At 52.9% G+C, this 11,400-nt stretch overlaps 3 protein-coding genes across 3 annotated transcripts in view; 2 read left to right on the top strand and 1 right to left on the bottom strand.

Annotated features, from left to right (window-relative positions):
* The window catches only part of EMH_0022250 (uncharacterized protein), a gene marked incomplete at both ends in the record, with an annotated part of 3,617 nt that extends 2,389 nt beyond the window's left edge, over positions 1–1,228 (top strand). The window contains 2 exon segments of the mRNA XM_013501908.1: positions 703–821; positions 1,162–1,228. Of these exon segments, the coding sequence (XP_013357362.1) occupies positions 703–821; positions 1,162–1,228 (186 nt within the window).
* A 3,819-nt stretch (positions 1,229–5,047) lies between these two features.
* On the bottom strand, positions 5,048–8,323 carry EMH_0022230 (uncharacterized protein; the record flags this gene model as incomplete). The annotated part of the gene is made up of 7 exons (XM_013501907.1): positions 5,048–5,220; positions 5,513–5,610; positions 5,784–5,907; positions 6,607–6,708; positions 6,946–7,012; positions 7,261–7,407; positions 7,778–8,323. 7 exons carry the CDS (start codon positions 8,321–8,323, stop codon positions 5,048–5,050), a joined length of 1,257 nt encoding a protein of 418 aa, XP_013357361.1.
* A 1,549-nt stretch (positions 8,324–9,872) lies between these two features.
* Positions 9,873–11,251, top strand: EMH_0022220 (uncharacterized protein; the record flags this gene model as incomplete). Its single annotated transcript, XM_013501906.1, has 2 exons — positions 9,873–11,101; positions 11,215–11,251. 2 exons carry the CDS (start codon positions 9,873–9,875, stop codon positions 11,249–11,251), a joined length of 1,266 nt encoding a protein of 421 aa, XP_013357360.1.
* Positions 11,252–11,400: the final 149 nt, after the last annotated feature.

Genomic DNA, 11,400 nt, shown 5'->3' with positions numbered 1-11,400 from the left:
ACCCGCAGGGGCCCCCTCAGGGGCCCCCTCAGGGGGGCCCCTCAGGAGCTAGATGCCCACGAGCGCTGGAGGTACACCTTCTACTGCGTCGATCTCCTGGGGTACGGGAAGAGTGCCGCCATTCCTTCGACTAAAAACTACTCAAGGAGGGAACAGGCAAGCGGCCCGCCTTTGTGTGTTCTTTGTTATTACTATCAGGAATACCGAATAGTACTGAATAATAACGGCACCACNGCCCGCCTTTGTGTGTTCTTTGTTATTACTATCAGGAATACCGAATAGTACTGAATAATAACGGCACCACTTATTACCACTTATTATTTATCACTACTTAGTAATATTAATAATAATGTTGGCAAATAATTACAAGTCATGGCAGATAATGACACCAAATAATCGTCCGGGGCAATAGTAAATAAAATACTACTGCATATGCGAACAGTATGAACAATACGCGCTGTAAAGACCCTCCACTGGCAAGCATGCCCCAGGATCCCAAGAAAGGCTAGAGACACGCAAAGTGGATGTAGCTAGCCTGTTAGGGGCTTGCCAACCTAGCTAGCTAGGTGGCTGCATTGATGAGAGCTAGTAAAGCTAATTAGCTAGCCGTTTTGCTGGCAGCGGAGCAAGCTAGCCAGCAAGCTAGCTGCCATGCTGGGAGCTTGCCAAGCTCGCTGGCTGTGTTGCAGCTTTGCTTTGCAGGCAGAGGCGATCTTGCGGGACCTCATCCTTGAGAACAAATTCACTTCTGTACACTTGGTAAGGCGAGAAGCAACCAAAACGGCAGATAACGCAGGGGACCTAGAGTCAGGAATATTGATGTGAGGGGCCTCTGGGCAGTAAGAAGGATAGACGGGCCCTGAAGGCAGCAAGATAAAGGACAGTAAAACAGTACTGCAGCATTGCAATATTGCAGCAGTGCTCGAGACAACACTGCAAGGGATAGTACTGCACTACTACAGTAGTTCAATATTCCGGCATTGCAGTGCTGCTGTATTGCAGTGTTCAAACATTGTAATACTGCAAGGAGACAGTATTTTAGGAGGCAATCTTGCACCATACGGTGTTCTAGGGGACAGCTTTGAAGTTTGGCAGCTTTGAAGGGGGCAGTACGTCAGTATTGGAGCACTGTAGGAGACAGTTTCTGTGTTGCTGTTGCAGGTTGGCCATTCTTTTGGGGGGTTGGTTGCTGCAGAGTTATGTGAAATTTTACCTGTTGGCTTTGTGACGACTTTGGTGCTGCTGGCACCGGCGTATTTTGAATCCGAGCGTCAGGCTATGCGGATCCTCACCGCTTCTCACTTTCCTGCTGCTCATGTCAGCTTCTGCTATCTGCTGCTGCTTGCTGCTGCCGTTATCTGTTCCTGCCATATGCAGCTGTTGATGAAAGCGATGGAGACGCTGTGCCTGCCTCCTGTTAACACGCAACTGGTGGGGGGTGGTGTTGTTGGTATCGATTGTGCTGTTGATGAGGAGAGGAGACACAAACAGTAACAGCACCAGCACGAGCAGCAGCTGCAACACGATCAGAAGGAATCAACACCTGGGTACAAACCTCGCAGTTAAACAAAAGCTAAATACAGTTAAATGCACTCAAATACACTCACGTACACTGCAATACCCTGGAATGCAGTTAGATACGTTCAGAGAAGCTCAAATATAGTTGAATGCAACTAAATACAGTGAAATGCAGTCACATGCACTAACGCGCAGTTACACGGAGTCACGTACAGTCAAATGCAATCAAATATACCCAAATAGAGCTACCTACGCAGCCAAATGCATTTCAATACGCTTACCTATTGCTGAATACGCCTAAATAGAAACTAAGATACAGTTGGATAGATTGTCAACTGGAGTGGAATACGGTGGAATATGGTTAGTTGCCCCCGGACACAGCCTACACTTGATTGTATTTGATTCTGTTTGAATATATTTTACTCTTTGCTTGACAAAGATACTCAAATACAGCTATGCAGCTGAATATACTGTCAATATGCAGTAGACAGCACTGAGTAAACAGCTAAGTAGTAAAATACACTCAAGTGCGGCCAATTACACTCAAATACAGTTAGGCGGGATTATATATATAATTCAACACATTCAAATACAATCAAAAGTGGCTAAACAGACCCAAACATACAGGCACCGGGGATCGAACCCGGGATCTCTCGCGTGTGAGGCGAGCGTCATAGCCACTAGACCATGCCTGCTCGTGTGACTCCTCATTTTTTGGGCTATGCTTCAAATAGCGGGAGGTGCTGTTTGTTAGCAACAGAGCAGTACAAAACAAGTAGTCTTTGTTGTCAACAGCAACATGAATTGTTGTTTGCACAACGAGAAGAGTTGCTTGCTCTCTGCGATGCTTACGGAGTCTGGCAAACAACCAACTAGTGATTGATTTCAAGGTGTTGCGTTCATTTTAATCGGAAAGCTACAGGGAATGGTACGGCAGCTGGTGGCGCTGCAACTGCTGCTACATGTGGTGCAACTGCTAGCGTCGGCGCTGTTGGTGCTTCTTCTGGTGCTGCAGCAGCTGTTACTGCAGCTGCTCTCCTCATGTTGTGTAGTGTTGGCTGCTGCAATTGTGTGTGTGCGCACCTATCTGATACTGCAGACAGTGGCGCATCCTTACTTTGGGGAGTTGCTGCTCCGTCTGGGTGTTGTGCTGCGGCCGATATTTGAGCCGCTAGTGCTGCGTCTGGTACCCCCAGGGGAGTTGCCTCAGCTGTCTGTTGCTGATATCTTCAGTATACACCCCGATGCACTCACCGGCACCATCCGTTCCATCGGTAAGATCCCACCTCCACTGAGCTGCGTTCAGCAACTCCTAAATGTGTACACGTAAAGAAGCAGCTCAGACAGATAGAGTGGATGTTGGCACAGATAAGCATCAGCAGCAGCAGCAGCAGTACACGAAGCAGTATATGCAACAGAAGCAACAGCAGGAGACGCTGCAGCAGTTGTTGGATAATGCTTGAGTTGACAGACCCATTTGGCTGCACGTTTAGCTGAGTACAGACACAACAACTGACATATAAATTCATAACATACGCACAGACATAATCACCAGACAAAATACACCAAGAGGCACAAGATGACCGCCACTGCCTGAGCTGATTGATGGCCTTGCGTTCCTTTTATTAGTGTCTATCTATAACAACAACAACCCCACCCCGTTGTCTCTGCTGCAGTACAAGACCGAATCGATATGACCCTGCAGCTGCTGAGACAGAGGGGACAGCGTGCCAGTCTCTTCCACGGCACAGCAGACGGCGTCATCCCCATAAGACAAGCCAGGTCCAGTTCACCTCGCAGTAGAATGCAGTGTTTGTTTCACTCAAAATAACAATAAAATGATAACTACAGTCGTAATAACAGAACTGATGGTAGTAATAATAATATTATCATTGCTATTATGTAATGATCATAATGGTAATACTCTTATAGTTCTGCAATACAGTGATAAAAATAATCTTCAGAATAATACTATTGGTTTGTAATTATAGTCACACATAATACCAACACTACGCCAGTCGACGTCTTAAAAGCAGAAAGAGCATAGCAGAAGTGTGAGTTGTTGTGTGCTGTATCGTTAGTTAGCGCCTAGTGCATAGGGTGTGGGGCTTGCAGGTAGGGGAGAGAAAGCCAGAGAGTATCCGTTCCCCTCTGTCTCTCTGTTACATGCTGGCAGGGGGCATGTACAGTTGCTGCTGCTGCTTCTTTGCTGCTGTGTATGTACAGGTTTTTGGCTTTGAGATACCCCAACATACACCTGAGAGCCCTCGCAGGATTTGTCCATCATTTCCCCGCCTCCCACGCGCAGTTCACTGCGCATATCATCCTGCAGGTCCTCTGAATCCCGTTTTGTCTTTGCATGCAGTAGCAACAGCAGCAGCAGTAGCAACAGCAGCAGCAGTAGCAACAGTAGCAGCACCATAAGTGATACAATTGAAGGCAGGCAGCGCTAAAGAAAAAGATAAAAATAGTGAACAGAGAGATCAGAGAGACGAGCAGATCCAAAAGACAAACAGCAGAGACAGACGCCAGGATAGAGACGAATGTTGCAGAGACAATCGCATGCACAGACAGTGCACACAACAAGAAAAACAATACATACAAAAAGAGATAACAGACGCAATGCAGTAAACCCCAGCCCACAACACGCGCACACAGAAACAACCGCAGAGACGTAGCGGCGGAGAGACAGCTCAAGTGTGCCTTCTGGCTGTATTAGGCAGAGAGTCAATCAGATGGTGTAGTACAAAGAAGTCCTCGTGAGAAGGTGTAATAAGACGAAAAGTGAAACTAGGTGGCGTAGTCAGACAGAGTTCTAATAAAATACTACAATATAATAAGAGAGCTTAATAAAGTGATGCAGAGAGAGCCTAGCACGGTGATATGAACAGACACAGTGTAAAAAGGCGGTGTAGAGAGTTTAAGAAGGTGATGCCATGAGGCGTGGAGCGTAATAGAGTTGTATAATCAATAAGACTGGCACGAACGACAGCAACCAGTAGTAAAGAGGTAACACCTTCAGTCAAGAGTAAAATCAAATAAAGCTAAAACAAATTCGTGTTCGGCCTTTGCCTGTATGCGCAGGAGATCGGGCGATCCCTGCGGAACGGCAGAGGCCTCTGCTACAGCCACGATGAGGACCCCAGCAACACGCTGATACTCGCACATAATCTGCTGCTTCCAGGCCACCCTACGTGGTAATAGCAAGAGCTGCTGCTGCCGTAACTGCAACTGCTGCAGCTGCTGTTGCTGCAGCTGCGGCAGCTGCATGTCTATATGAATATGCGTATCAATATATCTACTATTGATACATCTACATACATATTGACATAAAACATATGCGTATACGTGCGCATCGATATGTTTATATATCGATGTATATATATCTATATATATACACGCAGCTGCCGCAACTGCCGCAGCTGCAGCAGCTGCAGCAGCTGCAGCAGCTGCAGCTGGAGCAGATGCGCAGCAGAGCAGCTCGGGGTGAGTAGCTGTTCTCCTGTTTTATTTTTGTGCGGATACAGTATCACGAAGCGTTGTCTTCTGTCTGTTTTTCTAGTTTCCAGTGTATGTCTTCTTTCGTTATAACCCGGTGCAGTTTGATGGGCCTCCACTTCGCTGCGCCTCGAATGGCCAAGTCAATTGCAATGGTGTTGGGGACAAACTTCACCAGCTTGTAGTCCGCGCTATGACGACCCTCTGCAGCAGCAGTAGCACCAGCAGCAGCAGCAAGTGAACAGCGGCAGTAGCAGCAGGAGTAGCGGCAAGCAGAGAAGCGGGTGAAGAAGACGCTACAAAGAGAGCAGCTCAGCATATGCACTGGAAAATGCACGGAGGTGCACAGACAGATACACCCACACACATATACAATCTGTCCCCGAGTGTATCTACACACAAGTTCTCTCACTACAGTGTAGATATAGGGTTACACTTCATCCTTCACACACAAGGGTCTCCTTACGGCGGATGCACACACAGGGTGTTCTCTTACCTGGTAGTGCTGCGGCCCAGCAACTCCTCCAGTAGTGGGCCTTGTAAGGGGCCGCCTCAACTACAGCTGCGACGCCCGTTAGCAGCAAACTGTCTCCCCTGCGGAGAAACAGGAAACACGCAAGATATCTCTGCCGCGTCAAAATCCGTTGCTGCTGCTCTAGTTGCTATCGGTGCATATGGCGCTGTTCCTGCTGCGGTCGCTGTTTCTGCTGTGGTTGCTGCTATTGTTGCTGCTGCTGCAGCAGCAGAACACCTCTGCATGACCTCACGTTGTGGCGTCGACATAAAGCAGTGCCAGGGGCTGTCCCTGCTGCAGCTGTGCGTACACCTGGGAGTTGCTGCTGAGGGCAAAGTGAATGAAATTGAAGGGAAGACTGAAGGAGCTGCGTTCCCCTAAGCAGACACAAACAAACAAACGCAGAAACTCAAGTGAAGGGAGATTCGGTCAAGGCGTTGAGAGAAAGACGGCAGAGATACTGTACAGGCATGAAGCCAAATTCGGTACCACTGACGCGGAGACCCACAGCGGTTCCCCAAGAAACACACACACAGCCCCAGCCAGAAAGAGGCAGAGAGACAGACAAAGGGACACACACAGATACAGACAGAAAAAAAGGCATAGTCAACGATTCAGATAAACAGAGAGGTAGAGATATTGACAGACAAAACACCCGCGCCTACACCCACAAACACGACGAACAAGGAGCAAATACACACAAGCAAAGAGAAAGGACAAGGAGACGAAAGCACAGATAAAAAGGGGAAAGACAGAGAAGCGAAGACGGAGATGGCAGCAAGGAAAGCACGGAAGACTCAAAACAAAGATGGAAACAAAACAAAAACTACAAGCAGAGAATAAAACAAAGACAAACGCACCCAAAAAACCAAGACAACGATCACAAACTGAACGACGATGCCGCCAGGGAAACAAAGAACACGGAGAATCAGAAAAAAAAAAGAGAGAACGTGAAGAAGAGCAAAAGGAGCAAAGAGACAAAAAGGAGGTAACACAGAAAATAAGACAGGGACGACGAGAAGAAAAGGAACAGAGAAGAGAGAAAGAAATAAATAAAAAGAAGAAAAGGCATTCACCTGCTAGGAGGTACGTCAAGGCGTTGTTCTCAATGCCTTTAATCACTTCCTTAGACGGAAGACGCAGCACGCGGCTCTCAGGCAAATGAGGCTCCACACATACTGCAACAGCAAAGCAGCAGCAGCAGCAGCAGCAGCAGCAGCAACTGCAGCAGTGCAAGTAACAGTAGCACCAGGCGCAGGAAGCCGCCCGCGCACACAACAGTGGCAGCCTGAATACTACCTATGGTACTATACAGCAGAAGCAACTGCTGTAGCAACAACTCTGCGCCAGCAGCAGTAGCAAGTGCAGCAGCAGCAGCACGAGCAGCAGCAGCAGCACGAGCAGCAACAGCTCACTGGAGGCGATGCGACAGTCCTGCGATCCTCCTGCTATGCAGATACAGGACAGAGAATTCGCCACAATCTGCAGCAAACAGCAGCAGCAGATCACCCCGTGTCTTTCAGCTGCAGCAGCAAATCCTGCTGCTCCATACACAACACCTCCCCGTCCTCTATTGCGGCGGCAGCAGCAGGAGCAGGCGCAACGGCAACAGTAGGTGTAGAAGCACCAGCAAATGCAGCAGAAGCAGCAGCAGTGCAGCAACAGCAGCAAATGCTGCAGCAGCTGCAGGTGCTGCTGCAGCAGCTGCAGCACCGAGATCCTGGCCTCACCTGCTGCGCCCTTTTGAGAGCTGCTTCCCCTTCTTCAGCTGCTGCCGTTGCGTCCTCCTGCTGCTCCTGCCGCTGCTGCAGCAGCGACTTAAATATCAATGCAGCAGCAATAACAGGAGAAACTGACACCGCCCCAAACAGGAGCACCTTCATCCACGTGCGCCAACGACGGGGACGCGCAGGTCGTGGGGGCTGCAGCAGCAGCAGCAACAGAAGCAAACACAGTGCAGCAGCAACGCCGCCTGACACCCCCTAACACTAGCTGCTGCTGCAGCCACGAGAACACGAGCAACGCAGATGCCAGCAGCAGCAAAGGAGGCTGTAGGGGGTGCAGCAAAGACAGCAGCAGCAGCGGCAAAACCAGCAGCACCGCATGCACCGACGGCAGCAGTAACGGCAGCAGCTGCAAGAGTGAAGGCAGCAGCAGCAAAAGTGAGGGCAGTAGTAACAAGAGGCAGCAGCAGCAGCAGCAGCAAGGCAGCAGCAACCGCAGAGTCGAACGAGACAAGGATCTCACTGGCGGCGCTGCAGTGAAGCCTGACCGCAGGTGCAGTGGGGCCTCCGTTTCTTCAGGAATAACATGAACGCCTGTAGCAGCAAAGGGAGCGGGGTGGTGGCACTCAGCAGCAGCAGCAGCAGGAGCTGCAGCAGCTGCTGGTTGCTCCCGCTTGGGTGCCTGATCGGGTGCGTCGCGCTGCCGCCGTCCAGCAGAGAGATGCAGCAGCCGGTGTTGTTGTCGAAACAGAGAAGAGGAGGAAACGTCAGCAGCAGACACTGCTGCTGCTGTTGCTGCCGCTGCCGCTGCTGCGGGTTCTGCACTGAGCAGCAGCAGCAGCTGCTGCTGTTGCAGTCTGTGCCGCAGGTGGCCACCGATGCGGGGTAACGATGCAGCAAGAATCAGGCCATTTGTCCCGCTACTGCTGCAGCAGCTGGCTGCTGGTGCAGCAGCAACGGCAGCACCTGCGGCTGCAGCAGCAATGCACTGCCGTGGAGGAGCAGCAGCAGGGCGCAAGGCAACGAGCCCCCTAAACTGGAGAAGACGCGCAGAAGCTGCTGCGGCCATCGCGTCTTCTTCTGCGGTGCTGCTGCTGCAGCAGCTGCTGCGCTTGACGCCGTGCCCTCAGCTGCGTCTGCTGCAGCAGCAGCAGCTGCTGCTGCTGCTATTAAGGCCCCACTGCCCCCTGGTGTGGGGAGAGAGCGGGAACGTGTGCACGCTCCCTGGCTGTGCTGCTCCGTTGGTGTTGCGGCAGGAGCTCCCGCAATCCTTGCTGTTGCTACTGCTTCTGCTGCTTCTGCTGCTCCTGCTGCTGCTCCTCCTGCTGCTCCTCCTGGCACCCGTCGAGTCTGTGTTCTTCAGGAGAATACGGCAGCCTCCATCTTTTATGCTGCAGCCCAGCGGTGTAACAGCAGCAGCTGCTGCTGCTCTTACAATTCCTGCTATTGTGGTTGCTGCTGCTGCTGGGGGCTTGCTGCTGATACTCTCGAGGCTGTGAGCAGCAACGGGAACCGAACCCCAGCAGGAGCAGGAGCAGCAGCAGCAGCAGCAGCCAGAGACGAAGCAAAAGGCTTGAGAAAGAGGGGGCGAATATAAAAACAAATAACAATTGCTGCTACTCTGCTGCAGCCAAGAAAGAGACCCGTTCGAGTGCCCAATCTTCGTGCTGCTGCTGCTGCCCTGCTGATGCGCTGCAGCTGCGTCAGCAGCTGGTTGGTGGTGCTGCAGCAGCAGCAGAAGGCAGGCTTCCGCTGTTGCGGCTGCTGCATGAGGTTGTTATTATTGTTATGCTTATATTTTGTGCATTAAAATAACAGCTGCAGGGCCTCAGCCCGTCGCCTGTACCCTGTGCTGCCCTGAGCTGTCGCGGCAGCGCTCTCTGCTGCGGCAGCACAAACAGCAACAGCAAACGCAGCAGGAGCTGCGGCTCCTCCTCTTTTAAGCTTGTTCCCGCCGGTTCCTTTGTCGTTCCTTGGCCCCTGCTGCGCCATCCACATCCTCTTGCTGCAGCAGAGCAGCAGCAGCAGCAGCAGGAACACCGGAGACCTCGGCAGGCGCACACCCTCCCGCATGGGGGCACCCCTTTCTTGCGGTTCCTATTGGCTTCTTAGGGCTGTGGTGTATGTACACCGCATCAGCTGCTGCAGCAGCTGCAGCAGTTACACAGGCCCATCGAACATGTTGGCTCGTTAGGGGAGGCACAGTAGCAACTGCAGCACGGCAGCAAGACGCCGTTCCAGCAGCAGTAACAGCAGCATTAGCAGCCTGTTGCTGCTGCAGCGAAGCAGCAGGCCCCCATACGGCTTCCACAGCTCCAACACAGTCCAGACGCAGCAGCCGCAGCAGCAACAGGAGCAGCAGCAGCAGCAGCAGCAGCAGCAGCAACAGCAGTAGTAGTAGACGGCGCCGACAGCAACGGTTCCGCCGCTATTCCTTTGCAGACGTTCTTGCTGCTGCTTTCCACTCTTCGGCAGCAGCAGCAGCAGCAGATGCTGCTGCTGCGCTGTCTGCGGTGGTTCCTGCTAATGCAGCACTCCCGTAGCCACCTCAGCCTGATTGGCGTGGGTGGGAGGCAACACAGCAGCAGCCAGCAGCAGCAGAAGCAGCATCCGTGACTATGGCGACCCCGCGAGGTCCTGCGCCCCCTGCACAGACCCCGCGGGGCCCGACAGCAGCAGCAGCAGCAGCTGCCGCTGCAGCAGCTGCTGCTGCTGTCGTACTGCCGCAGCCCTGCACCCCCAGCAGCCGCAAGGCCAGTCTTCGAGCTGTGTCCCACGCGCTTCAGCGAGCTGCGCCTTGCAGCAGCAGAAACAGCAGCAGCAGCAGCAGCAGTATCTCAACTGCTTGTGACAGCAGCAGCAGCGTCAATACAGGGTGCAACAGCAGCAGCAGAAGGGCATCTGCGGGTAGTGGCATCAGCAGCAACAGCACGCAGGCAGAGGCAGCAACAAAACACAAATCTGCCCCCTCGCCTTGGTCTTGCATGAAGCAACAGCAACAGGAACAGAAGCATCAGCAGCAACAGCAGCAGCATGGAGGCCGTAAATCAGTGGCTTGCAGCAGTTCGCCTGAATCAGCAGCTCCCGACTGGCCAACAGCAGCAGCAGCAGCAGCAACAACTTCTCCGTGCCATTCGAATGCTGCAGCAGCACCAGGTGCCTCAGCAGCACCGAAGGCAGCAGCAGATGCATCGCGGGGCTGTCCCGAGACGAACTGCAGCGATACACCACGCGCAGCAGCAGCGTCAGTGGATGCAAGAGCAGCAGCAGCAGCAGCGGGTGCTGCTGCTTCTGCTGCAGCTGCGGGATCTCTTAAGGTTCGTGCTGCAGTTGCTGCATGCAAGCGTCAGCAGCCGTCTGTGCTGCCGTCTCTATTGCGACGCGGCGCAGGCCCTACATTGTCGTTGAAGGCGGAGCGTCCAGCAGCAGCAACACCTGGTGCAGCAGCAGCAGCAACTGCTGCTGCAACGGGAGATGCTGGTGCGGGGGGAACAGCAGCAGCTCCTGCTGCAGGATGTGGTCGAGGTCTGTGGCTGAGCATGCAGCAGCAGCAGCAGCAAGCAGCTGCTTGCCTGCACGCTGCAGGGCTGATGCTGGGCGTGCAGCCATCCGCGCATGCAGCAGCAGCAGCTGCTGCTGCTGCTGCTGCTGTTGCTGCAGCTTCATGCGCTTCCAGAGACACAGGGATGCACTCAGCAGCAGAGCCAAGTCGAATGAACCCCTCGGGGACGCATTTGGGATCGGTACCGATGCAGCAGCAACAGCAGCAACAACAGCAGCAGATAACTGTACCTAGCAGCAGCACCAGCAGCACCGGCAGCAGCAGTGGGCTGCCGGCGGCTGGTGCGTCTGCTGCTGCTCAGGAGGCAACTTACCATATTTCTGCTTCTCTTTGCATCCGCTCTGCTGCAGCAGTTGCTGCAGAAGAAGCAGCAAAATCTGCTGCTCGTGTTGCTGCAGATCCCCATACTCTGCTCGCCTGCGCGACGCCTTGTGAGTCCACGTCAGACGCCGCAGCAGCAGCAGCAGCAGCAGCAGCAGCAACAGGCGGCGAGTCCGTGAAGGTGTGTCAGCTGCAAGGGGCTGCTGCGGATCCTCATGCTGCAGCGGTCGGCAGCTCAACAGCAGCAGCAGCAGCAGCAGCAG

This window comes from Eimeria mitis, genomic scaffold, assembly GCF_000499745.2.
Source record: "Eimeria mitis Houghton genomic scaffold, Emh_scaff785, whole genome shotgun sequence".
Taxonomy (NCBI): Eukaryota; Apicomplexa; class Conoidasida; order Eucoccidiorida; family Eimeriidae; genus Eimeria; species Eimeria mitis.
Note: the sequence above shows the minus strand (reverse complement) of the source record. Positions and strands in the feature narration are given on the sequence as shown.